At 41.1% G+C, this 27789-nt stretch overlaps 3 protein-coding genes across 5 annotated transcripts; 1 reads left to right on the forward strand and 2 right to left on the reverse strand.

Annotated features, from left to right (window-relative positions):
- Positions 1 to 1184: 1184 nt before the first annotated feature.
- On the forward strand, positions 1185 to 16324 carry LOC143117316 (protein-glutamine gamma-glutamyltransferase K-like). Its single transcript, XM_076278951.1, has 14 exons — positions 1185 to 1362; positions 4409 to 4675; positions 4949 to 5140; positions 8173 to 8424; positions 8829 to 8947; positions 9076 to 9183; positions 9382 to 9559; positions 9738 to 9876; positions 10452 to 10644; positions 11306 to 11459; positions 12366 to 12650; positions 12947 to 13107; positions 14218 to 14354; positions 14525 to 16324. Coding segments are annotated over exons 1-14 (2331 nt in total). The 5' UTR covers positions 1185 to 1361; the 3' UTR covers positions 14670 to 16324.
- A 168-nt stretch (positions 16325 to 16492) lies between these two features.
- LOC143113739 (putative C-type lectin domain family 20 member A) lies at positions 16493 to 26848 on the reverse strand. The gene is made up of 5 exons (XM_076275459.1): positions 26812 to 26848; positions 26298 to 26651; positions 17595 to 17930; positions 17334 to 17425; positions 16493 to 17232 (listed from the first exon to the last, which is right to left on the reverse strand). Exons 1-5 carry the CDS (start codon positions 26846 to 26848, stop codon positions 17113 to 17115), a joined length of 939 nt encoding a protein of 312 aa, XP_076131574.1. The 3' UTR covers positions 16493 to 17112.
- Positions 19699 to 25393, reverse strand: LOC143117317 (uncharacterized). 3 transcript variants are annotated; one of them, XM_076278955.1, is made up of 10 exons: positions 25076 to 25393; positions 23988 to 24084; positions 23721 to 23879; positions 23318 to 23532; positions 23004 to 23140; positions 22829 to 22922; positions 22366 to 22698; positions 22091 to 22262; positions 21868 to 21995; positions 19699 to 21740 (listed from the first exon to the last, which is right to left on the reverse strand). In XM_076278955.1, exons 2-10 carry the CDS (start codon positions 24079 to 24081, stop codon positions 21420 to 21422), a joined length of 1653 nt encoding a protein of 550 aa, XP_076135070.1. In that variant the 5' UTR covers positions 24082 to 24084; positions 25076 to 25393; the 3' UTR covers positions 19699 to 21419. The 3 variants fall into 3 exon arrangements, with proteins under 3 accessions (XP_076135070.1, XP_076135068.1, XP_076135067.1); XM_076278953.1 differs by lacking the exon at positions 25076 to 25393 and having other exon boundaries at positions 21883 to 21995; positions 23988 to 24158; XM_076278952.1 differs by lacking the exon at positions 25076 to 25393 and having other exon boundaries at positions 23988 to 24158.
- Positions 26849 to 27789: the final 941 nt, after the last annotated feature.

Here is a 27789-nt window from a genome sequence, read left to right on the forward strand (position 1 = left end):
CCTACATGAGCATTACCAATGGACTTGAGCCGTAGTAGCCTACAGGCCAATGTAGGCTATTTGCTGTTGAAATTAATAAATGGATAAACTGATAAATTATTCACTGTTGTGTCTTCGTTTAATGAACCTAGTCTAGTGTAAAGTGTTAAATAGGCTGAGCAAAAACGCCCCATGTCAAACAGTGCTTGGGGTAGCCTATAGGCCTGTAGGCCATAGCCTAAACTGACGAATGGCAACGCATTCTGCTTTGGGGAATTGTTTGCTATGGTAGGCTATGGCATGGCCATGGTAGGCCTATTCAAGTTCAACATAGGTTGAAAGTTATGTATAACGTCCCATCTCCCAAAAATCGGCGAAGTTTTATTTATTAATCTCTAAAGTAATAAGTAAAAATCACAACTTCAGGCAGCGCTCTCATCCACCAGCTAGATGGTGTCCTGCTCGTGGTTCAGTCCAACCACAAGCGCAAAAAAGGAAAATTAGAAAATTGACGCATTATTTCAATTTTTAACTTCTGAACAGAAAACCATAACTGTGCAAAATTAAAATCAAAATACGCATCAATAACCCCTTACTGTGCCGTCCTAAAGAATGGATAACAGATTTTAAAGCCTATTTAATTTTTTTTTCATGTGAATTCTGAAAATAGAACACAGCACTGCAAAGCGTTACATGGACCAGGATGTCCTAACTGTGTTTCTAGGCAGGAAGCAGAAAGAAAATTTGAATGTCAACTAAGTGATGTGAATATCTACAAAGTACTAAGCCTAACTTAGTTTGTGTTGCTATCTAAATTGCCATGTAGCCTAGGCCTATCAGACTAAGTGTGTTTTTAGATTTTGTTTTTTCTCAGATAATTTATCTACCTTGCCAACAGCTTCCCACAAAGAAACGATCTGCCACACGAATAAACGTCCTTGTTCGAACATTGACTTACATGCAAACACCATTTATCTTCAAAAGATAAATGTCTTGGTTTGATTTATAGCAGAACCCTGTCATGAGAGTCACTAAACGCGCTCTCGCGTTCTCCTTCAGGCGCATTTCTTAAGTCAGACTTTTCCTCTGTAAAACAGGTGTGTGAGAATTGTTGCACGGCAGGTGGATGTGAGGAAGACGTGGGTGTATGTAGTAGGGCGTATGACGTAGCATACTGGCCATGCGGACCTGGCAGCTGAGCATTATAAAAAGCTTCTCCGAGTTAAACAGGGCAGAGAGTGAAGTTCGCGAATCCAACGGGAGAAGTCCAAGACGACGAAAAATAGAAGAGAGACTAGACTAAACACCTCGCCGTAGCTGAACAAGTGCTGAACATTGCCTTTAGAGTTTAAAACAACTTCAACAACTCATTACTACATTCAAGTAAGAAAAACACCCATGATACCTAGCACTCATAACTATTGATAATCGTTTGACATTTACAGTAGCCTATGATTTAATATTTTTTACACTGTTCACTTAGTCTTACCATGACAATACTTTAATTTCTAAACAGATATTTTAAATGTGATAGGCTAATGGTAAATATGTCATTAATTGTGTGACTGATAACAGCCTGATTGTGTAGGAATAGTTATGGACAGACCTGAAGTATTGCATAGGTTTTTAGATTGATATCCATCCTATCCAGTGCGGAATATGATCTATTCAAGTCCGGAGAAAACTTTGACTGGCATTTCATTTATTTAGATACTTCAACGTATCAGTACTTCAACGTAAACTATGGTATTTTTTTTAGTTTGTTTCGTTACTATTACTGTTGTAATTGTAAATGTTTCTTTTTTATGTTGACCATGCATAAATGGAACAGCAGACAAGACAAAAGTTGCCTATGTATGTATTTAAATTGGGCGTTGATTTAAAATGACTTTAAAGTGGGTGGAAGAGCCTTCTGAGTGGGATCTGTTGCCATAATTGTCACAGTTTTATAGGTATGGCCACAGTTCTGAGTTAAACAAGGTGTAGTAATGTGTGGTTTAATTACACACATTTTGTGAAATGTATGTGGGTATGCAATTATAATGGATTAGTGAGAGTGCCCAGTCACCCATGGTCGTTTAGGGTGCGAATCCTTTTGCTTGGAAAAAAAATAATAACTTCAGATCCATACACAAACACACACACACACACACACACACACACACACACACACAAACCAAGTGATTTTGAGGAAGAGCTGGACGTAGTCGTGCCCAAACCCAAAGAGAACGGTGGGGGGGTAGAAGCCATGATCTAGATGGTAAATTACCAGGAACCCACACACACACACCCTCCCCAAACACACACACACACACACACACACACAATCTCAGTCTAAGTCTTCCAAGTCAGAGGGTGTGGCACAGATGATTTGGTACATAATTTAAGCAGGACCCCTGTCGTCATGGGAACAGCTAAACCTAGAAAACACAAGGAAGAGACAGGGGGAGATATAGACGGCTGCACCAACATGTCAGTGTGCACATTTCAGACGCTAGGACAAGGAATACATGTGTCAACTTTGCATTTTCATATCAAATCAATACGGTCAAAATAGAAATCAGGGTAGTGTGTGCACATGTGAAAGTGTTTGGCATAAGAGCCTGGATTGAGTTTGAGTCATGGAAGTATGGCAGTATGGTGCCACACTGCATTTCCAGGTCGTTTAGGAGACTCAGATTTGTTTCATAGCTGAGTCACCCCATTCCACTCTCCTCTGAACTCTCAAATCCTGGGAAGGGCTTTCCGACCACTTTCCAGACTCTTCAAATACTCCACCCTGAGGTTTTCATTACCGGAAATCAGCCCTCGCTAGGGACTTCCCGTGTACAGACCAACAGCATGACATTTTGCATTTTTGTTTTTGGTTCTGTTCCGGTTTTGTCCCGTTTTTGGTTCTGTATTTTGTTTACACCAGCCGGTAAGGACTGGGTGAATGTCAGACGTAAAAAATAAAATAATGTCATCACATCACAATGTAAGTAGACACCCTCTGCCCTGCGTCAGGCTGTCTTATGTAAGAGCTGCTCACTTGGCAAGTGTGATGGATGCCAGGCATTTTTAGCTGTTTCCTTACTGGTACAGGGGTTATTGATAGTGTGTTTGAAGGCATGGTGTGTGGGCCTGGCCAGGTCTGACGCTGGTAGAGGAGCTGTAGCCTAGAGAAACACATGGGCATACCACCCCCCCCCCCCCCCCCCCCCCGCCCCCGAACTGGCTGTGTGTGTGTGTGTGTGTGTGTGTGTGTGTGTACTGTATGTGTGCGTGTGTGGTTGCATGCATGTGCTTAGATAATATCCATACCCATGGTATGTAAATACTACGCTATTTTGATAATACAGTCTTTTACTATATACAATATTTTGATGTCACAGTCTGAGTGTCTGTGCGTGGGGGTCTGACATGAGGTACTGTAAGGTGATCCTGGGGTCACTCTGGCTGGAGTCTCATGATTTATGCCTGCTGCCCATAGTTAGTCTTCTCCAGATGCCCTCCTATGTAAAGCTCTTGATGTTCATATATAACATTCATATATTTCCCATTACATGTCCCAAAAGAGCTTTTAGACTCTCCTCAAAGGTAATGGTGAATATGCTTTCTTAGTGATCCATGGCAGTCATCATCTGCAGTGATATGCGGAAAATGCAGTTCCTGAGATCTTGTTCTCCAGCCAGGTTATTAGTCTAGTCTCTCAGATAAGGGTAGTTGAAAGAATGTTGTCCCCAATGCTTGTGCTAACACTGACCCTTAACAACCTCCTGTTGTTGCAGTGTGGGTTCATTGTTTCTGCTTATGAATGCTGTGAACATTCCTCTGTGTGTCTTCACCGTCTTTATCACTGTCATCCTCTATATTGTTGTTTTGTTATTTCACTAGGCTCGTTGCTTTCTCTCTCTCTCTCTCTCTACTTGCCCTGTGTTTATCTGGTGTTTATTATGGCATGGGTTTATGGCTTGTGCCTCCATTGATGTGCATGTCTGAGACCTGAGGCCTCTGGGTCTTTGTAAGACATGCACAGAGTGTTGCCTGTTGCCAAACAGAGACAGCAGAGGAGAGGCAGGAATGCATTGCAAGTGTGGGAAAAAAAATGTTCTCCCTTCTTCCACAAAGAGAATTAATACTGAGAGTGTCTATTAATATGGAAATGGCCTCTCATGGCCTTTCAGGGCAAGTTTGATTCAGAATTTACTGAGGAATGTTGTGGAAAGAACACAGAAACCATCAGTGATTGTTAGTGCTTCTTTGAAGTCTGGTGAGCCCTAGCTTAATACTTGCTGTGTAAATCTAACCGCATGGTCAAAATACCTCCGTGCCATGACATCTGTGACACTGCCAATGATGGACAGGGACAGGTGGCTCTCATATACAGACAGGAAGTGATCATCAATTTATGTCTCACTCATTCACTCACTCTGTTCTTCTGCTCCAGTGGAAAGGTTGTCCATGAGGAATCGCTCCGCTATCGGCCGTTTCCCAGAGGTCACTCTCAGCTGGGAAGATGAGCCGGACAAGGAGGGGCTGGTGAAGGAGGAGGAGGAGAAGCAAGAGGGGGCGTGTCGACGATGGTTCCGGAAAGCGTGCCCCTGCTGTTGCCGCAAATCGAGTGATTCTGACGACGAGCCGGACGTAGTCGTGCCCAAACCCACAGAGAATGGTGGGGGGGAGAAACCTTCAGTAGGAGGACAAGAACTAGATGGTAAATAACAAGGAACCAGCCCCCCGTCACACACACACACACACACACACACACACAAACACACTGTTGTAGTGCAAATTGGGGATGGGGGCTACATATTTATAACAACCACTTTCGACAGTGTGATTACCTGATGATACAGAAGGGATATACAGAATTATCTTTGTAGTTTTTTTGTAACTGTCACTGTTTTATAATGAATGAGGTTGTCTATTCAGTTTCTATGAGAATTTTCATTTTTCTGTTTTTCTTTGTTCCCTGTGTGTGTCATAGTACTTTTACTTTCAGTAAGCTCCTTAGACCTCCTCAAGTCAAAGACAGGGCAAAATCGCAGAGAACATCATACAGATAGTTTCCATGGCAATGACCTTATCATCCGTCGAGGACAGTCCTTCTTGATGTGGATTGAATTCTCACGACCCTACGACCCCAATACAGACAAGCTGCACTTGGAGTTAAAGACAGGTAAGCGTGTGTGTGCATACATTTCACCAAAATACCTGACTTCATTCTCCTCTCCTCATTCCATATCTAGCAGACTGTTCTATACTTTTCCCTTTTTTCTATGACCTTGTCTGGCCCTTGGTGTTAAAACTGATGGTAATTTTGATACCATAGATTTAATAGAGACCCAGTCAGACCAATAGTATGAAAAATCAGGAACAGAGTTTATTTACAATGATGCACATCAAGGAAGAGACAGCATGACTTCACCTAAAGATCCATCAGCTGCTCTAACTAAACAAGGAAATAGTTAGGGTTTAAGTATCCTTCCAGGCTGACGGGAGATGGCGTTGGTCATCCCATCTCACGTGGACTACACTGAATCAGACTCTGATTAGTGGCAACCTGGCAATCCGGAGCAGATAGCTACTGACGCAGCCATGCAGAACAGTAAAACACTGCAAAGTCATAATATTCCCGCTTATCTTTAAATACAGTCACACACAGATATACACAGGGACAGTACAGATATCATACAGTCATTACATAGAATCATACTTTTAGTATCAAAGTGACCTACTAATGAGAAATGCAGAACATTAAACCACATATTGGAATATTGGACATAATGTTCTAATCCACTTTCTCTCACACCCAACAGTCATGATCCTTCACATAATATTAGAACCTCTTCTTACAGCATATAAAACTTAATAGCTTCTGAGTAGTGCAACCTTTTTTACTTGTGTGTGTGTGTGTGTGTGTGTGTGTGTGTGTGTGTGTGTGTGTGTGTGTGTGTGTGTGTGTATGTGTGTCATACCACATGATGTTTTTTCCCCCCTCTTCTCCATGGCAACAGTAAGAGTGGTCACGAGTAATCTCTCATGTCCCAAGACCGTCTGATCTCCAGACTGTCCTTAATGTTCTCCTTTTACTGCTAAATCATTCCCACATTCAGCCACCATACCAGAACACTCCCTCCATATACCTCTCCCTCTATGTCCTCCCAATGGTGTGCCATGAGGCCGATCTCACTCGCCATTTACTTTAGAACGGTTCTCAACTGGTGTGCCATGAGGCCGATCTCACTCGCTATTTATCTCACTCACCATTTACTTTAGAACGGTTCTCAACTGGTGTCTCACTCGCCATTTACTTTAGAACGGTTCTCAACTGGTGTGCCATGAGGCCGATCTCACTCGCCATTTACTGTAGAACGGTTCTCAACTGGTGTGCCATGAGGCCGATCTCACTCGCCATTTACTTTAGAACGGTTCTCAACTGGTGTGCCATGAGGCCGATCTCACTCGCTATTTACTTTAGAACGGTTCTCAACTGGTGTGCCATGAGGCCGATCTCACTCGCCATTTACTTTAGAACGGTTCTCAACTGGTGTGCCATGAGGCCGATCTCACTCGCCATTTACTTTAGAACGGTGAATACCTCTGTTGATATAGACCTACAGTAGAGGGAATATACAGGACCACAAAATATGACATTTATTACATACTGTACATAATATACATTCATGTTATGTCCCATTAGCCATCACATGACAGATACAAATGAGTACTACCATGTTTTTGTTGAAATCCATTCATCTGCATTTTATCTGAAATATAGTGTACCCTGGGTATCTTGATGTACTCAGTTGGTGGTGAGACTCCATCCATGTTTACTTAGCCGACCACAGCAATTCACAGAACTTTGAGGTTTTGGAATAGAGCCAGTAGAAATAATTCCTGAATACATGTAAGGCTGCCATGAAATTAGTCATTCATTGACATCACAGGAAATGACATAACCCAGGAGAAATGTGACAGAACAATAGCCTTACCTCTGGGGTTGGCATGAATAACAAATCATTTTATAAGTATGGTGTAATATTTTCGTATTTGCTATTTTGATAGTAAACCTGTTTCTCATCTGCACCTAGTGAAATGGAAAAGAGGAGTGGGGCGAGTTTTTAAACAAATATTCTGCTCTTTAAAATACACCCAGGCATTCAAATCTGTTTTTGGTTTTGGGCCAGTGCACATTAAGGTAACTTGTAGACCTTGGAGGACTATCCAAATGAGAATGTGTTACTCTTACAGGCTGGCTGCATCAGGCAAGTAACTAATGCGCTCCATTCGTGGAATGTCTGCTGCAACAATAACCTTCCACTATAATCAATGGAACTGGCTACACCAGACATGAGTATACATTCAAAAATATTAGACCAGTCTTCTGAATCTATTTTTATGCTCGGAACGGAAAGGAATGCTTCAGTTGCACAACCGTTGTAGCCTGGCTGTTACAGTTATATTTACAGATTATTTTTGTGGAAATGTTGTATAATGCCCTTCAATCTTATTTAAAATGCCCTTGTACTGTTCGCTCGATCAAATGTGTTTGCCTAGTATGTGATCACAAGTGTGTGTAACGTTTATCTAAGGAACGGCACACATTCTGCTATAGTAATGGCTCATGACCTGGGGATGTAAGCTTTCTGCTGTGATGTGTGAATCTAACAGTACATACCAAGAGTGTGTAGTTTGAGACAACATTGAAGATTCTTTGTGCAGACCTGCATTGATTTGCTTTTGCCAAATCAGCAATGGAAAAAGCCTTTTCGAGAGTGAGCGTGTGAGAGAGGGGAAGAGCGTTGGGCGGGCATGAACATGCCTGCTTTGATTTTTTTTTTTTGTGAACAAATGGGTTTTAGAACTGGCAGCCTACCAGATCGTCAGTGATAGTTTGTCTTAGCAATCATGTTGTGGTTTTCAGAGGTGCGGTTTGGCTTTCATTCTGGAAAAGAAAATCTGGGGGCAAACATTTACGTCTGTTGGAAGCTATGATATCAGTAGTAGGGTGTGTGTAACTAGGCTGTATGTGCGTTGTGATCTTGTGGACAAATGTGTCTACATCCCTTACAATTGTAATGTCTGTGGACTGTGGGTGAATCATGAATGTATATAATTATTCACTATAAATATAATATTTCCTCAGTAAATATATAATTCTCTGTGTGTGTGTGTGTGTGTGTGTGTGTGTGTGTGTGTGTGTAACAGGTAATCTGCCCACTGTGTCCAAGGGCACTCACGTTATCATCCCTCTGGTGGAGGAGCTGGAGGATGACCGCTGGGAGTGCAAGGTTATCGAGAAGGACGGCAAACGCGTCAAACTGTCCGTCAACTCTTTACCGTCCGCCGCCATTGGCCGATACGAGCTCACCGTGGTGACCTACAGCCCCAAAGGCGAGGCCATGTCAACACACGACTCTGCCAATGACATCTACATGCTGTTCAACCCCTGGAATGAAGGTGCATAAAAGACAGACAGACAAAAGCGACAGACATGATGTATGCTGTGAAAAACAAAGATTTGCTGATTCAATTGAAGTCCAGTCTGGCTGCTTTGACTGACTTAAGTTATCCCTAATGTAGTGTCCAAATTTTTACACATAAACACACATTCACATAACCCAACTCAGTCAAAGGAACAAGATGACTTGACTAGGTCAAGCTGACTGTTGAGTGTAGGAGATGCAATTGATTCCCAACTCAGTCAGAAAAGACACATAATGGTGGTGGCGAGTTAGCGCACTGGAGCCAATTATAGAGAGAGAATAAAGATGACCTCTCCTGTTCTCTGGCCAAGTTACTTCCTGAAGTGTTTAGAAGGGGTCAATAGCTGACCTAACCAAATGTGCATCTGGCCTTTTTAGATGATGCCGTGTACATGGACAAAGAGGATGAGAGGAAGGAGTATGTGTTGAATGACGTGGGGAGGATTTACTACGGGACGGAGAGTCAGATCGGGGCCAGGACGTGGAACTTTGGGCAGGTGAGAGAACCTGAAGATGAGAATCGGAACATTCACCTCAACGGATTCAGGCCTAATGTTTATGATCACGTATGGCATGATACTGCTTACTGATATTCTCTTTCTCTCTCTCTCTCTCTCTCTCTCAGTTTGGTGAAGGGATGCTGGCAGCCTGCCTGTACGTTCTGGAGAAGAGTGGAGTCCCTGCCTCTGGATTGGGAGACCCGGTGAATGTCGTCCGAGTGGTTTCTGCTATGGTAAGACTCTGCTTCATTTAAACCACAAATCTAGACTGACTAAATTGACTAAATACAATCACAAAAACTCAGCTGAATCACTGACACCATACATCACTTTTCTAACAACCAAATAAATAAAAATAAAGGAATTACAGAAATAATTGCAAAATGAGAATTTCTCTGAACTGTTCTCCTATCACCTTTGTGCGGGTACAGATAAACTCACCGAATGACCAGGGTGTTCTGGAAGGGAACTGGTCAGGGAGCTACGAGGGTGGGACGTCTCCGACAGCGTGGAGTGGCAGTGTGGACATCCTGAAGCAGTACCACAGCTCCAAAGGAACTCCGGTCCGCTATGGCCAGTGCTGGGTCTTCTCTGGGATCACCACCACAGGTGTGTGTGTGTGTGTGTGTGTCTGTGTGTGTGTGTGTGTGTTCTTTTTGGGATTTCATTGTCCTAGTTTTTTGTACCCACTGAGCCATGACACAGTAACAGGGTTTATGATGTGTTAAGTGTGCCGTGCGCTTGTTTGTTTCGCTTGCTTATTTATGTGTTTGTTTCCCTCGTCCAGTGTTGAGATGTTTCGGAATCCCCACCCGCAGCGTCACCAACTACAACTCTGCCCACGACACAGACATCTCCTTGACAACAGATGTCTACTTTGACGAGAACTTTGAACCCCTGGACAGTCTCAACGCTGACTCTGTGTGGTGAGTTAACATTCAAACCTCTGACATCACTGCATCTCTGACCCCATTCATTCCATACTGTGTGGTCTCACACAAACCCAAATGAGGGTGATGATTTAGTTCTCCCCCACCTCCAGTCTGACTCTCTGTAGTTAACTTTTATTGACATGACGAGAGTTCTTGTGTTGTCAGAGCATGTAAAGACATGAATATAGATAGATGCATACAGATAGAGATAGAGAGATAGGTAGATTCATAAATCACAATAACAACACATCATCATCATCACCATCATCAATAATAACATACCATCATCAAAACAGCAATCATCAAAAAAGTAAATTAAATAAAATAAAAAATAATGATTGTTTCTTGCCTTTCTGTCTTTTTATGTAATTTATGTCTTATTAGGCAGTTACACTTTGGTGCTTGGATGTGTATGGTACCTTGACAGCTACCACATGCTATGTCTTGTGGGTGAAAGTAATTTGTTGTTTATGTATGTGGACTATATGTGTATATGTTATCCTGTGGGACAATTAAAGTATATCTATCCATCTATCTATCTATCTATCTATCTATCTATCTATCTTTAGGAACTTCCACGTGTGGAACGACTGCTGGATGGCTCGTACGGACCTGCCCTCTGGGATGGGCGGATGGCAGGTGGTGGACTCCACCCCTCAGGAGACCAGCCAGGGGCTTTTCCGCTGTGGCCCAGCCTCGGTCAACGCCGTGCGGGACGGGCAGGTCTTCCTCAAGCATGACGCACCCTTCGTCTTTGCAGAGGTCAGCCACCCGTCCATTCCCCCATCACTCCCTTCCCTCAGATCAGCCAGGGATTTCTCTCTCCTCTCCAGACAACTTAGGCGGGGATCACATTAGCCAGCGGCAAGCGGCAGGTTTCCTATTGTTCTCTATGGTTCGGCAGTGGAACGGTGGCAATGCTGGCGTACCTCTAGCGTTGAACAAGCTGAGCGTTGAACTTGGTTCAACTTTCAAAGCGCAACGCGAGCGTATTCAATTGACAAACCGTTTGTGTTGCTTAGGAATGAGATAAAACTTAATATGGTCTGAGCCTTGCGTTACGTTTGCCGCTGCCGCTTGCCGCTGGCTGATGTGAACCCCCGCCTTATTGTCTCATCTGGTTTCCGACCAGACTCTTGTCTCTCTCTCTCTCTCTCTCTCTCTTTTCTTTCCACTCTTTCCACAGTTAAAAGTGAAGATTTAAGTACGTAGATGAGAAAATAAATGGCTTAATGGCTGACTGTGGCTAATAGGAAATTATATTTTTTGGCCTAAAATAATGGCTGATGTTGGTTAATTAGAAATCATAATTTTATGTCTGACATATTGACTGACTTATTATCACCAAGAATATTTTTTTACTTTGATTTTTCAACTTACTGGGGTCCGCAGTGTGATAACTGGATGTGATGATGTGTTGTAGGTGAACAGTGATAAGATCTACTGGCAGAGAAATGTGGACGGCACCTTCACTCAGATCCACTCGGAGAAGAACGCCATCGGCCACTTCATCAGCACCAAGGCAGTGGGTTCAGACGAGCGTGCCGACATCACACACCTCTACAAACACCCTGAAGGTGAGACTCTTAACACGTACACACATACACACACACAGAGAGACTAGTAGCCTGCACACTCTTTTATGGCTCATTTCTTGCCTTTAATGTGCCACTCCATTCCTTTTAGACCCCCTTCTACTCCTCTACTGTGGTTGCAGTGAAGTAGCGGCAGCATCCTAGCCTGACAATTGGTCAGCCTGGGTTCGGTTTCTTAACACCCCGTTGCTTGAGTCCATGTTGCTTTAGATTGTTTGCTAAATATTAGTCAGCTTTCGCTTTTACTGTTCATAGTGACAGAACATGTGCTCTTCAGCAAGCATACTTTCTATGTCATAAATATTTTTTTCCTGGGGCTATGGTAGGTCTATGCATGAATGACCATGCAGTGGTGCAAACAATGATCACATGCTTTGGCGAATGATCAGGCGAAAAGCATCACATGCTCACTGGCTCATCTGTAGTTCTATTGATCGGATCACTGCTCTGAGTATTGGGTCCAGAGCGTCTGTTTGTTGATTATGCATTGCTCAATCACCTCATGCAACTAGAGTCTTTCTCAGACTCAGTTGAACTGTTTCTGTTGGCACAGGAACATCCATTTGTTGCAGTGCTGTGTGTAGTCATGAAAAATAAATAGTTCTTCAGTTCTTTTTATTACACGGCTCTTCAGAGTGCTGTAGAAAGTTCCATTCACATGAATGGGCCTTCCCAACGTTCTGAGGGCTGTTAAATCTATATAATCACCGCTGCAAAGTATATAATGACCGCTGCGCGTCGGGGTTCTGTTCGCCTTGTCGGGACTTATTTTCCGATAATTACCGACGGACAACACATTATCCCTTACTTACAGTAATAGTTCTTCTTTCTCCTCGTCTTGATTCCGTCCTCATGTCCTCCCGTTCTCCCGTTGTCTTCACCTAACAGGCACAGCAGAGGAGCGCAAAGCTGTGGAGACGGCCTCTCGCTATGGCTCCAAGCCCGACGTCTACTCCTCGACCGCCATCGAGGATGTTGACATTCAGGTCACCATGGACGGAGAAGGCCCTCTGATGGGCGCTAACGCCGAGCTGTCGATCATCCTACGTAACTCCAGCAGCCAGGCGCGAACTTTGACCCTGCACAGCCAGGTGTACGTCATGTACTACACCGGCGTGGTCCGTGCCAGCGTGAAGAAGGACCAGACCCCTGTGGAATTGGCACCAGCAGAAGGTCAGCATGAACTTGTGTGCTGTTTAGACAGATAATAATAATAATACGTTTATTTTATATAGCGCCTTTCTCAAGGTCGCTTTACATAGTAGAAGGGAAAACACAACAACAAACAAACAAAAATAATACAACAAAGACAAGCTATGTGTATAGAGCTATGTGTATAGAGCTATGTGTTGGGGGTTGGGTGTTGGGAGGTGACTCATTTACACATGCTAAAGGACAATGATATTTTTGTTTTTCATTATCGTTAATATGATATTAAAGTCTTTTTTTAAATCTCCTCTGGTTTGCAGTCCAGACACTGGAATGGGTCCTTCCATACAAGGTTTACCAGGACCAGCTGGTGGACCAGGCAGCACTGATGCTGATGCTGTCCGGGCAGGTCCAAGAGACCGGCCAGGTGCTGGCCACTCAGTTCAACTTCCGCCTGCGCACCCCAGACCTCACCATCACAGTAAGCTCACCTGTCTCTGCAGTGCACACACACTAGGAGTTAGTGATTTCTCTTGTTGTTCTGGTTGTGTCGCCGCGGACCCTGTACCTCTCTCATAAAAAAAGAGTAACACAATGGGCCCTAACATGACATTCTAAAGCGCATCGTCACTCGTCAAAAGCTTATTCAAATTTAGTACGATGTCCAGTCCACATTGGGAGGGGTTTCGTTATCAAACGTCGAGCGCATGGTGTTCCTAGGTTTTTTAATCATATGGGTGTGTTTGGGGCGTAACATCATTTAAACAATGAGAATGACATCTGTCTTTCCCTTTAACGGCGATATGTCAAATAAATGCATCAGTATTTTGGCATTCAACGGCGCATTTGAAGGCGGCTGCTTGCGAGATCGTATGGAATAGTCATTCCACTAAACCATGCTTTACTAAAACCTAGCATAGCATTCACGCATTTGCACTCGTCTATTATTTAAACTCATTGGCAAAGTGAAACTAACTTCACCAAGGTGTCAGTCAACGACAAGACTGTTATATGCAGTTACTTTCACTATTGACTGACAATGTGTTACCATCGAAAACATAGGTTGAAAAAAGCAACACTTACCCAAATATTGCTCAAATGACTGAACAAAACAACATTTATCCTGCAGAGGAGTTGCTTATATCTCGTGACAGTGCGTCTTCAGCTGTGCTCCATACGTGTCTCTCGCCTCTCCCCTAATCACTTTTAACCGTCATTACCAATTTGCAAATGATGGTGAATAACTACTCATCATGAGATGTACAGTATTTCGTAATATCTTTATTCTAATTATGTTTCCCATTGTAATCGTGCAATTTGTAATGTTTTGCATGGACGTGCGCTGGTGTGCGTTCATGAATGATAGAAGGATGGTGCGTGCACCTGCCAATATGACTGTTGACAATGCGCTCTTAAAATAACATATAAACAACTCGCCATAGACTTCTGACCAGGTGTACAATAGCGATTTTTAGACAATGTGCCAGGCCCCTCCCTAGGTTGTTAATTGCCACACCCCTGGGCGCATTGTTTAAAAAATAAACGTGCAAAATACAGCCCAATATCTTGTCTTTGCACTTCCTCCCCCCAGCCTATAGGGGATGCTGTTGTGGGAAAGCAGATGACAGCCAAGATCACTTTCACCAACCCACTGCCCATGACACTGAAGAATGTCATCATTAGAGTGGAGGGTCTGGGCCTGCAAAGCATACACAAGATCACTGTTGGGTAAGCACACACACACACACACACAGACACACACACACACACACACACACACACACACACACACATATACTTTGTATCTTAGACTGTGCATCATATTGAACCTATTTGACAGATGAGTCCTAATTGAGTCTCTCTCTCTCTTTCTCTCTCTCTCTCTCTCTCTCTATCAGTGATGTGGTAGGCCGTGGCGTGATGACCCTAACAGAGCGGTTTATCCCAACGCTTGCTGGCCCCCGGAAACTGGTAGCATCTCTGGACTGCAGGCAGCTCACACAGGTGCATGGTGTTGCTGACGTTGTGGTGAAGGAGATATAAGGGTCAACCCCAAGAGGACAATCTCAGATTTGTGTGACTCCACAGACCAGGGTGGCAACGGTCCAAAGGGTTGTACAGACCAATCAGGACCTCCCCTCCAGAATGACAGCAAGTATTCCCCTGAAGACCAAGAGAAATGAACATCTCTTCAATGCTTGAATTTGAAGTTGAAAGCATGTACCATAATGTAATAGATGTCTCTAGTTTTACATGATACTTTCAGTTTTGTATGTCAATGTTTATTTATTTTTTCACTATATTGTATTAATATAATTTGTTTATTTATAATTAGTTCCACTGTGTCAATGTATTTATTTGATTTAATTACAGTGGAACAGATAAATATGTCTATTTCCTCTTGATTTCACTGAATTGGTTTGGAAGATTTTGTTATTTAAACAGAACTAGGGGAAGATGAAGAACTTAGTATTATGAAGTCGGAAAAGTTAGACTTGTATCTCTCTTTCACTTAAGCCATTTTCTTTCTTTTTTATGTGGTATATTTCACCAACTATCCAGAATACATGAAATTATACATCACAATTGCGCAATTCTGCTATATTGCATATTTGTATGCAATATTGCATTTATGTAACATATTTATTGTTGTTTTTTACCTACTGTTTGTACAATTTTATACTTTGATAATTGAGCACTTTTGCTCAATTGCCTTGCCTTTATAAACACATGTGGCACTGTAATAAACGTAATACTTCTTTATTACAATATTAAAACGAAATTGCTCGCATTATATTATATATATTATAAATTATATATAGTATATTGCTTCTTGCCCAATGGTATAAAGGAGTTATTTCCTTTTCATATTTTCTCTCTTGTGAGACGATCACTTTAGGCAAGATGTTACAGTACGATGGGTAAGGTTTGGTAAGGTTACCAAAGCTCTACACTGTTTTCACTAGCTTTGTTCTTACATATTGTGTGCTAAGACGTTATAGTAAGGAGGATGACAAGAACAATGGAAGTGAGGCCTTGACAGTCTTCTTGTCATAGAGGACAGACAGGACAGACGAGTTCCCAAGACAACTGTGTAGCGAGCTGTGAGGTGATTGGATGAAACTGATTAGTCTGATTAGACTTCTGGTTACGTTGGAAAACACCACATGTTGCACACTAAACTATTTTATTGACCATAAACTTTGACCTTGTCCTGTCTAGAATTAAGTACTCAGAAAAGGAAGGGTATAGCCAAGACCAAGAAAAGCTACACCAAAGGAATTATGTCAATGGCAGACTTTGACTAAAACCTTTAGGAAAATGTCTTTAATCCAGACTGCAGATCATTTTGTGAGCCCTCCAATATTTTTACCGATCCCGAGTTTAAGAACCACTGCTTTAAGTCATAGCATCTTCAATCATTAAGAAGAGTAAGAGGCCTATCATGACAGTCTAAAGCACATGGTCACCAGTCAAAAGCTTATTCAAATTTAGTAAGATGTCCAGTCCACATTGGGAGTGTTTTCGTCGAAAACTTTGTACTGAGTTATTTGTATGTCAGTGTTTAAGTGACCCCTAGAGGAGTATGGCAGTACTACTACATGTGACACATACATTAAGGCCCTTTTATTGGGTCCCCTTAAGTCTTGGACTGTTTTAAGAAGTACTCAGTAAATAAAAAACATGTTCAAGGAAACATGAAGAGCATCAATAAAGAGACTCCAAAGATATGTATCCATCCATTGCTCAACTTTCAGGTCATTTCCATTGTTTTTATTTTCAGACGTTAATTACTGTATTACAGACACTCAAAAAAACACATACACATCAGCTGTGACACACAAACATATGCATTAGAACTATGCAATAATAAGAATAAATGTATATCTATTTACGCTTGGACAAACACATAGTTTTAGTCACGTATTGACACAGGAGAAGATTATTTGCATGTGAGTAATCCAAGCTAGATTGCAAAATTATTAGGACTGCCCACATCATTCAGATTCAGACTATTACTTTTCTCTTAGCTCTGTCCTAACCTTTAGTCTCAGAGCCTCAGAGTCACTACTGATAAGGTTCTACAGCCTTAATTAATGACTTTCAGTGATCTGGAGCAAAACCCTCTTGTTAGACATTAAAGTAAGTTGATTAGTTTCTGAGAAGTATTTTTAAACGTGTTTAACATAGGCTTTAACTGACACGATTCTAATGATTAAACAATACCTCTGCAATACTTACCCATTCATTTTTTCCTCACACCTGTAATTGTATTTCATATGTGGGAGCAAAAATATGCAATACCTTAGACTACAAAACCTGACTACATTACAGTATATCCACACCACAATTTAAATCAACCTGAGGAAAAGATAATCACGTGTTGTATGTATGTTGCTGATGACCAGAGGCATTTCTCTTTCAGGCTTTTCCGTGTTGTAAGGAGGATCTTCACCAGGCTTTGCGGCTGAGAGCAGGTGAAGCCTTACAGCTCATCAGCTACTCTCATCTTTCTCTCCACCTTCTTAAAAATGCCATCTTCATTCTCCCGCCATTGTAGATGAGCATCATCTGAAAGTCCTTGTTCCTTCAATTTTGCCTTAATCTAAAATGACAGATGAAAGGGAAAAAAAAATGTTTGATCAAAAGAAGCATGTCTGTTGCACAGGACAAAATGAGCTCACTCTAATTGGAGGTGAAACAAACCTGTTCCAACAACGCCTTGTTCACATTAGGATCGTTCAAGTCCACACCATCTTTAGCCTCCAGTACCAATCTAACGAACTGCCTTTTTTCAGCTGTCATAACACACACAGACACACACAAATGTATAGATAGATAGATAGATAGGTACACACACCCAAATATATATTTACTGAATGTATAATATATATTTACTGAATGTAAATATATATTATACATCATATACATCAGGCCTATTATGATTTATAAGGTTAATGATCTTACAATACTGGCAGACAAAGGGATTTGTCACACTGCACAGGTGTCTATACCACCGTCCACCTTCTGATGTCCGCACCGCTGCACAGTCTTCACCAGTACCGGACATCTCTGTCTCCGCTGCCCAGTACCGGGACGATGATCTCCTTTGCCCTACCCACTCCCAGGAGTCCTTGAAGAGGCCAATCCAAACAGGGTGTCCTTCGCTAACTTTCCAGACCAGCTCCTCATCTTCTTGACTTTCAATGCTCGCCAGATCCACGTAGTGCTCCCTGCAGTAGCTTTGAGCAGCAATCCATGTCTTTGTTTCCCTGATCATCACATACTTGGGAGAACTATTCTCTGTGAAGGGTAAAAATGACAAGTCTTTTCAGGCTATGCTTACAGTACGTAATGTAGGCTACTGCTTCAGAGCTGGAAGCTAGACTAACAACCATAGGCGTGCATACACAGACACTAGGTGGTGCTAAAGCACTAGGAAGTTTGCCCTTTATCAACGAAAATGCCCTTTTGAAACTTGTTTTTTTTTTTTTTTAATTCTTAATATTATTAAGATTTTACTGAGGTCGGTTTTGAAAAACCTGAGCCATTAAAAACGACTGAAACAATGCCCCGAAATGAGCCACCTCCTTGCGCACACCCGACCAGCCTATCTCTCTTCCTTTGTCACGTGAACTCGCGCAATCGCGCGCAGGACACGCCAGATGCGCAGCACCATAGCAGTTCAGTAAGCGTCTTCAGATAGCAGGCATCGCAGGCATGGTCGCTGACAGGCTGCTCTCCCGTGCCCCATCAGCCAGGTAACATACAGATCAAGCAAAATCTTACAGTTTGCCCTCTAAACCCAACATGTCATAATTTTGTTGTGCAGTAAAATCTCTCATTCAGCACCAAACAAGCATTTTTGCCAACTGGTCACCTGATAAACTAGTTAGATAAAGCTAGATAAAGTTTTACGCTGTAGCCCAAATCAATGACACACAGCAAAATCAGTATACCCAAATTAACACTATCAGAGTTGATTTCAACACTTTTGAAGTGTCTATATGGGTCCACACCACAAAGTGTTAATTTAACACTTTTTGGAGAGTTGGCACCTTTACACTGATTCAGTGTTACCTATTGACTCTCCGTAGAGTAAAACATTTAACACTGCTTAACACCAACCAGTGTAACATTTTCTCAACTCTTAAAGTAGTGTTAAATGTTAACTCTTACTCTCTGGTGGATTATTTTCAAAATAAAGTTTGCTAAAATAATGAGGCCAAGTTCAGTTAAAACACCTTTATTTTTAATTAATGCACCACATTAACATATTTACATATTAAAATATAAAAATATATTTTAAAACATATAACAATATGGAACAATGTATGCTCGGTCACTGTCATTAGAGTATTGTTTATCAAAGGGTCTGAAATAAGTAAGCTGGTCAATGCATATCACTACATAGTCATCATTTTGTTCCTCTATACAGAATGCATGCAAGTGTTCATCAAAGTACAAAGTATCAACTGTACAACCTATTATGAATGCATGCTGTTCATGTATTATAATGCGGCATATTTTCTTGAACACAGGTAGATCATGGGATGTTTCAGTGGCTATAAATAAACCAATCTGGTATTCTGTGCCATAATTTCTAACCCAATTTGTAGTTGAAATATCTGAATATGAATCTAATTTTAGTATTCGACACAGTGTTTCTCCACATTCCATGCTATCAATTGTTTTCATTTTCACAGGACCAATCTCAAACCTCCTAAAACAATAATTTTCATAGTAAAAAGCCAATTGACGCTGGTGTTGTTTTACTAGAGATTTTGTAAGATTTTTAAAATTCTTTACAGACTTTTTAAAAACATAATGTTTTGCCTCAAATCGCATGCACCACATATGGATTAAAGGGCCAATTTTTTTAATACATCTCGGATAATGGATCATTAAGTGGTGTTTTGGGATCAATTTCTTATCAGGGTACAAAGTTTTAAACAAGTTATGGTGATCACAAATCAAATGTTTTAGGTAACATATCATGCCGTCAGTAAGGAATGGGGAGAACACGATGTTAACAATTTGTAATAACAAGAGCACAAGGTTCCAATGACTGTTGCCCATTTCAACCACATCACCAAAGATAAGTGGGGTATTGCGGAGAACACACCATGACTGAATGGCATTTAAACCTAAGTGCTTGCTGTTGTCATCAATTTTTAACCCACTTGGTTTGTTCTTACGTTCTGTAAAACCAAAATTAAAACTATGCATCCTGTCTGAAATACTGTTCAAAGAAATGTAGCCATTTTTTATCAGGTACTGAAAAAACAACTTAAGCTCATATTGTACAACACCCTCTAACAAATCATGCATTATATCAACAGCATAATTATCAGTGCTGTGAAAATACTCTAATGTATTGAGCACACATGACTTTTTAACACCATAAACAGAGGGTAGAGCAGGTTCTTCACTTAGTGCATTACAATGTTCAATGTGAAGCGCTCTGGAGCGCAGAACAAGTCCAGGATCATCCTCATTAAATATCGACTGAATTTCTTTCTTACTTATCAGACAAAACCTACAACAGTGTGTTGCACTGAAAGACTCAACAAACCCTAAAATGCCATTTAAAGCAAGATTATCTCCCGTCACTTGAATTACAGATCCAAACAGTGGTTCTTCAATACATGGAATTCTGATTCCTCTTGTCTCTAACATTTTTAAATCTTCAATTAGAGGCTTAAATATTTCATCAAAACCATATTTCTTTAAATCTGATGTATAAAAAAGAGCTGCAAGATGCACATTCATTAACACAGAGTTTACTTTTGGTGGGAGGTTTTTTAAAGTAAAATAAACACATCCAAGTTTGTGGACACCCTTCTTAGAACCTAATGGGTTTGCGGTTTCAAAGTCATCATAGTAAAGCAAAATCTGTAGAGCATGCCGCTTTTGAGAAAAAAGAGGATGGTTTTGGAAATATAACCCATCATTGATGTCTTTATATGTTCCCTTTTGACTGTGTTTCTCTTGCAAAAAACATTCTCTTATCTCATCATTTTGGAAAATGGACTTAAGTGTGCCTAAAATGGGTACATACATGAACTTGTCTGTCACAGGAACCTGACTGTAGACACCTGTAGTCCTATCTCTACGTGTATCCAATCTCACACCAAGAACAAATTCTTTTGGCTCAACTATTTCCCATTTTTCATCATAATATTTTTGTCTCTTTGTCTCTGTGTTAAATGTTGAAAAAGGATTGTCTAACTGATTTAAAGTATGCTCTATTTTATTATACATTTCTGACTTCTTGGTTTCGGGAGAAAATGTTTGGAGAACTGCTTCTCGTGTTTCACTTTGAACATCACTGACAACTTCCTCCATTGAACAAACTATTGTTTGGACGGTGCTTTCGGAGAGACCACTGGCTTGTAAGTGTGCAACAAGTGAACCGCACATTTTAGTAAGTGGTTTCTGTGTGATAACAGGAAGGACTGGCAACATGGATGCAGAGGTAGTTGGCTGATCACTTGAAAATTCCACCTCAGAATGTATTTGTGATGCCACTTCCTGGTTAGTACTGACCTGTTCATCATAGCAAAGCTTATGCACAGTGTTTAGGTGCTTTCTTAAGCCATTGTACGTACAAAAAGATGAAGCACACCCTCGCTCTCCGCATTTCAAACGTAAGTTCTTAGCTGGATACAAACCATGTTGAAACTTTAAATGCTTACATAGAACTGAACAGTCTTTGTGGTGCATTTTGCAAACAAAACATGTGAACATTTTCAGAGAATTGTACTCTGACCTTTGAGAGCTGATGGCCTTTTAACGCTCTTGCAGTAGTCGAGCTCTCAGTTCCTTGACACGCGGGCTTTCCTTTGCTTTTCCAATATCAATATTGTACACCGCTGTCTGGATGAAGGTGTAGAAGCTGGTAAGCACTTCATCGTAAGAGAGGCTGAAGACGTAGTGAGCTTTGAATAGCTCATCGAAAGCAGCTACCGTTGTCTGAGCATTGCTTGGGATGGGTTTCTGGTCCACGACAATGAAGAACCTCTGGATTCTCTTCTTTTGCTCACCGATGCAGAGGAGGAAGGGCTGTCTTGCATCAACTTTCTCCAGGAATGTGGTGAGGCTTGCACCCTCCTGTAGTTTGAATGACACAGCATCAAGATTTATTCTTATAGTCCTATATTAACTTGCAACAAACTTCCAACATAACTGCTAAGCAAAAAGTGGTTTTGGTTGTACAAGAAAAGATGAGGGTACATACTTTAAGAAATCTTACAAGATGGTTGGCTGCCTGTGCTGAGCTGATCTTAGCTGTTTTCTTATGGCCTCTTGATGTAGGGGGCAGGAGATGCAACAGCAGGAGGAGAGCTGACATATGGCTATCCCAGCCTTGGATAAAATAAATAATTAGTTGAATATTTGGGAAGAAATTACCTCTTGCTTGCTGTACATGTAATCTATCTAAAAAAAAATCAATTATTTACCAAAGTCATTCTCGGCATCAGAGTCAAAAGCTGCAAGAAGATCCTCAACATGCATATTTGAGGGAAGACTCTGGCATTCTGTGATGACTTTCTGCATGAAAAATGAGGGCCACTTTGCCAGAAATTTCCCAGATACTTCATCCCCAAACATCATGGAAAAATCTTGGTCAATCTGTAAACAGACACACAATGTCCATATACATGTCAAAAGTGTGCGTTTCATTTGGAGGGATTCAGTTTTAAAATACTAATCAACAAGCTATACATATACTTACCAATCCAGGAACATCAAGGAAACGAGGGAAGACATCCAAGACTGTAGATGTTGCATCCTGGTCATGAACTAGCTTCTGTCTATACTCAAAGGTGGCTCTCATTCTCTCTTTTACCACGGAATGATCTGTAGAGTATCTGATGACAGAAAGCGCCTCCCGACACTCCTCACCGAAGAGCTGCTGACTGGTTAACAGGGATTCTCGATAGGTTGTTGGGCTGTCCTGCAAATCAGGCCTGGAACGCCTGTGGGAGCCATCAAAGCTGTTGCGTTGGACTGTCTTGAGTCTCCAAGCAAGGTAGCCAGTATTGGCGTCTGGATCATAGTAATGTTCCTGTTCACATAAGCACAGATATGTACACACACAAACGCATCAAAAAAGCAACCAAAAACTATTCAAATGTTAGCAGTACTAATTACAAAAAAAAAACAGATTTGGTCTTCGAAGACACATTAATACTTACATATCCATTTTTTGAATATGGATCTTGCAGATATGGAAAAAGGGTCACAATTCCTAGTGCATAGGTGGTCCGCACACTTGTGGGTGGAATTCTCCTTTTAAAAGAAAATATGTGTTACATTTGTATCCAGTCTATGCATGCATGTTATCCTTGGTCGTTTCAAATCATTTCTTACCCATAGGATTCAGTCATTTCTGCAATCAAAATATTGATCATCTGTCTACGCGTTGCATCCGACAGCGTTTTCTTTTTGTAATATTCTTTGAAGATTTCTTCACCCTTTGGATTGGACCTCAGGATAGCTTCAATCTTCTGCAAATTTTTTTTTACATATCAGCTTAAGCAAATGAATTACTTCCTCCTGTTAATTTAACTTTAGATATACTTCTAACAATCACCTGCTATGAGATGCATGGTGGCAGTTCAAGTGCTAGTAATAATTTTCCATTCTAATTTCCATTTAAAAATTTGACTTTCATTGTTTTTCACCTGTCTTGCTTCATCACGGTCCAGGTCACCAAGGCCCCTCTTCCTGTTCTTAGTGGATGAGAGAATGACAGTAGAAGCTGTTGAAGCAGAAGAAGCTGGTGATGCTGATCGGTCTGACGTTGACACAGGGGATGCTGGCAATGACACTGGTGACACTGATGGGCCTGGTAATACTGAGGACTGTGTCTCGTCTGCCACAAGACATACTTCGAGATCTAAAAATGTTCCACAGGAAATAAAAATAAATATTTCCATACAAGGATTAGGGAGAAGTGTTAAAAAATATCCTTGACAAAATTACAGTGAAATCATATTTTAAAAAGTAATCATAAACTGCTAGGATATATCAACACATAACTTACACCAAGATCACGTCTTCCAAATATTGATTTATTAAACGTACCTGATACTGGATACTGACAATATCCAATCTTGAAGTTCTGGATCCCTGACTTGATGAGCTCATCAAATATGTCTGCGTCGACCTCAGTACCTGATGTATCAGTCAAGCTGAGGAGACCTTCATTCAGAGATTCAGCCTGCAGGCTAAATTTGTCTGTTACTAGGATAATACAAAGAGAAATTACATTGAGCTACCATGTCAAATATCATTTGGATTTGACCTTTGTAAGTCATTATTGTTTTGAGTTTAAAAAAGGTGGATACAAACCTGTTTGAAGAAACTGGAGAAAATCAAAGTTTTCATCATTTTGTGGAACTTTTATGTATTTTTGGACTCCTCTATATTCTACCCTGGCCAGCATTTTCTGTAGAAATTTTAGAAAATTCATGTTCAAATTCAAGCTTTCAACATATTTTCTCTGGCAAATGTAATGCAGTTTAAATTAGTGGTCAATGAAATCCAATGTCATGCAACTTTTACACCATTTTATCACAAGAAACGACAGGGATGACAAATCCCATTCATCTGGTGTGCCCTGTGTAACTAGTGTCGCGACAACCAGCGCGAGTATAAATAGTTACGGCGCTCCCGTGACGTCACATTGTCGCGCGACAGGTCGGGAACGTCGAGTATAAATCTATGGTATAAACAGAGAATGTAGACGGGCTCTGGTATAAATCAGCCCTTATCCCATTACTGAAGCTATACTGAGCATATACTGAGCCAAATGCAGTATAACGGCTACCAGGCAGTCAGGGCACACGAGATGATCTGGGATTGTAGGCCTACATTTATTTCCACAATGAACCCGATCAAACACAAATGTTTCTCTGATAACATACAAAGGTCTTTTGAATTACACCAACAAAACAAGAGCCGCACCGCGTTACATGGGCTACATATTACACAATCACTACACAATCGTACACTATCAGCGCTTGCTAGCAAGCGAGGCATGTCAGACAGAATGTTCACGCACATGGAACTATAGCTAGCTAATTAGCGTTCGTTAATGCTAGTTAACGCATAGACTGTATCTGAGTTAACGTTAACGCTGGCTAATGCCAAGCTAAGCCATCAAAATACTGACGTTAGAATTAACTTACTTAGCTTAAGCTCTTCAAGGTGAAAATTCCCGCAAAGTTGCAAACTTTTCATTACCATGAAAGGCAAAGTTTTAGTTAACTAAAATGTTTACAAGTTGGCGCTACTGCAATTAGCACAAGTTGCGGTGGCGTTTAACGGTGTGGTGGTAAATGTTATAGTTAGTTTAGTTTACCATGGAATGAAAAAAGAGCAAGAGAAAATATTGATATCAAACTATTACTTTAACATACGATATATTAATTACTTACCGAACAACACACATCTGTTGAAGACCGAGTGTGGACAGCAGGAGAAATCTTCTATCGGTGCAGGTGGTCCATGGGTGGGTGCATGTGAGGAAATGAGGGCGGGGGTGATGTGCACGTTGAGTGTCACGGCCAGGTTCAGAGTTACAGAGTTGTCAAATCAGGGATGACACTTTAAGTGTCAATTTAAAAGCACTTCGTCATGACACTTTGTTTTTACACTAACTATATGTCAACAGAGAGTTGAATATGTGGGATTCGACTCTATTCAGAGTATAATTCACTCTATCCTCCTTAAAAAATCACTGACACCAAAATAATAACTCTTTTCAATTTGCTGTGCAGATAACGTGACGGCCACATACAAATAATTTCGGTAGATTTTGCAAATTTATGTGTTAAGAAGAACATTTTCTGTTGTATATGTTTTGTTAGGCAACATGTATTAACACATTCATTTGTGACAGAAGAAACGGGAAGTTCCCCATTACCTGTGAAAAATGCCCATCTGCATTCATGCAATTACAACAGTCAGTAGCCCACTATAACTCCTTCTCGTACTGTTTGGTCTCTTTATTGTCTTACAGATCAAGTAAAATCGTATCGTTTGCCCTCTAAGACCAACGTGTAATCATTTTGTTGTGCAGTAAAATGCTCATACAGCATCAAACAACTAAGCATTTTTAGCCGACTGGTCAAAGAAAGTTTTACGCTGTAGCCCAGGTCAATGACAGATAACGTGAGGACGACCACATAGGCTACAAATAATTTCAGTAGAGTTTGCAATTGCAAATCTACGTGTTAAGACGAACGTTTTCTGTTGTATAGGTTTTGTTAGGCAACATAAATTAACACATTTTGGTGTCTTTATTGTCTAGATAGTATATTGATTTACTAATTGCAGCACAAGTCAAATTTCATTCAACATGTGCGTGTAATTTTTTTTATAATTAAGTGTTCCACGTGCGCTAAAAAGTGCGCCCTCCCCCCCCCCCCCCCTTCTGAGCACCTGACCCCAAAATGTCTGTGCACGCCACTGCTAACAACACACTGCAATTAGAGCAACAGAAAGTCATTGCAAGACAAAAAATGTCTTTCACTTCAGTAAAGACTTTTACAATGTCAATAAAGTTAACAGTTATTGATTGTGCATGTGTGCATTCATGAGCAATGTGTGTGTGTGTGTGTGTGTGTGTGTGTGTATTGAGCATTTATATGTGCCTACCAACATAGCACAGGAACCACCAAGGACTTGGATCGAGAACAAACCATCCTCTCTCGTCCCAAGCCTGAACACAGAGATCGCGATCGGTGGGCTGACCAGAACGCCAGTGTGTGTACTGAAGATTGGCGTTCCCTGACCAGAGCCATGGCTGTTGGGCTGCCCCCTTCAGGCCAATCCAGACATCGCCACGGTACTTGGGCTCCACGCTCTGTTGAAGTCTGCTCATCTCCTCCACGCTCTCGGGAGTGGCCAGGTCAGAGTACTTCTTTCTGCAGTAACTCCGAGCATCCTCCCAGCTCCTTGGCTCATTCACAAAGACGAGTGACTCTGAGGGAGAGGGTAGCCCACGCACAGCTGGCAACAGCCAAAGACCTGAACACAAACAAATTATCACAACACACACATACAGTATATAAACACCTCATGGTACAGAGTATACAAAGACAGGAAATATGAAATGTAATCACCACACACACACACACACACATGCGTACAAACACACACACACACAAACCTGAGAGGATGAGTAAGAGACACCTGTTCACAGTCATGTCTGTTCTCTGTGTAAGACTTGTGCACACAGTAGCCTATGTGGACATTTTTATGCTCACTTTATTTGGATATGCAAATAGTTTTTTTTTCTCAAACAAACCTGTTGTGATATGCTTCCAACTCCCAAGATCCTTGGTCAATGGGTTGGTAGAAATAGAAATACAAGTTACATGGGCCATCGCTCATTACAGTTTTTCTCCATCGTTTTGATACCTGTGTCAACTCTGACATCACATTCTCAAAACAGTTACAGTAACACTCTGGACAAAATGACACATTTTGCTTGCAAAAGGCTCGTTACTCTCTCAAAACACTTAAAACATGCAGCAAAAGCAAATCTTGCCTTCAAACACTACAACTTGTTGCCAATTCTAAAACACTCTTTAATCAATCATTACACACTCAACAACAAAATGCAAAATCTAGTTCTCAAAATGAGCATTTTTGCTATGTCTGTTCCATTACTTTCTCATTTTTCTGGTATCAAAATGTACTGAATAAAAAATAATTTATTCATTCCTCCCAAGATGTTACTGTCATTGACATGTAAGACATACAGTAAACACCTAGCAAGATACAGTACATTTCATTGAACTACAACTTGTCATTTTTCCTCGAAATAGACCTACAGTAAACACCTTTTGTACTGTTTTCTCCACCAAATAAGCAATACAGTACTTTGTCTAAATGTGCATTAGATCCATACTTGCAAATAGCAACACAGAACAGACATCTCTTATGTATAATGAATGATTGCTGATTGAAGAATTGTGCAAAGGAGTTTCACACAGGTGTATCAGAGATTCAGACTTACGGTATGCAAGGAATCTGTACCACCTGTGAAAAGATGTTTTCCTTTTGTTTAGCATGGGAAAACCAATAGAGTTTGGGGCTTTTGAATGACACCAGTGTTAACTGTTTTGCAAAATGGTGTGAGAAA

Source organism: Alosa pseudoharengus, unplaced genomic scaffold, assembly GCF_046254945.1.
Source record: "Alosa pseudoharengus isolate Yale_2024_CS ecotype anadromous, Long Island Sound unplaced genomic scaffold, YU_APseudo_1.1 YU_APseudo_1.1_scf_11, whole genome shotgun sequence".
NCBI lineage: Eukaryota > Metazoa > Chordata > Actinopteri > Clupeiformes > Clupeidae > Alosa > Alosa pseudoharengus.

Coding starts and splice junctions, on each gene's coding strand:
- LOC143117317 (XM_076278952.1), bottom strand. CDS start 24,108: ATGAATTTTCTAAAATTTCTACAGAAAATGCTGGCCAGGGTAGAATAT. Junction 23,533..23,720: donor TTGTCAGTATCCAGTATCAG/GTACGTTTAATA, acceptor GAACATTTTTAG/ATCTCGAAGTATGTCTTGTG. Junction 21,741..21,867: donor ATCTTGTAAGATTTCTTAAA/GTATGTACCCTC, acceptor TTCAAACTACAG/GAGGGTGCAAGCCTCACCAC.
- LOC143113739 (XM_076275459.1), bottom strand. CDS start 26,848: ATGACTGTGAACAGGTGTCTCTTACTCATCCTCTCAG. Junction 26,652..26,811: donor TCTCTTACTCATCCTCTCAG/GTTTGTGTGTGT, acceptor GGCTGTTGCCAG/CTGTGCGTGGGCTACCCTCT. Junction 17,931..26,297: donor GTGGTTCCTGTGCTATGTTG/GTAGGCACATAT, acceptor TACCCTTCACAG/AGAATAGTTCTCCCAAGTAT.
- LOC143117316 (XM_076278951.1), top strand. Junction 4,676..4,948: donor AGGAGGACAAGAACTAGATG/GTAAATAACAAG, acceptor TGTGTGTCATAG/TACTTTTACTTTCAGTAAGC. Junction 13,108..14,217: donor CCCCAGACCTCACCATCACA/GTAAGCTCACCT, acceptor TCCTCCCCCCAG/CCTATAGGGGATGCTGTTGT.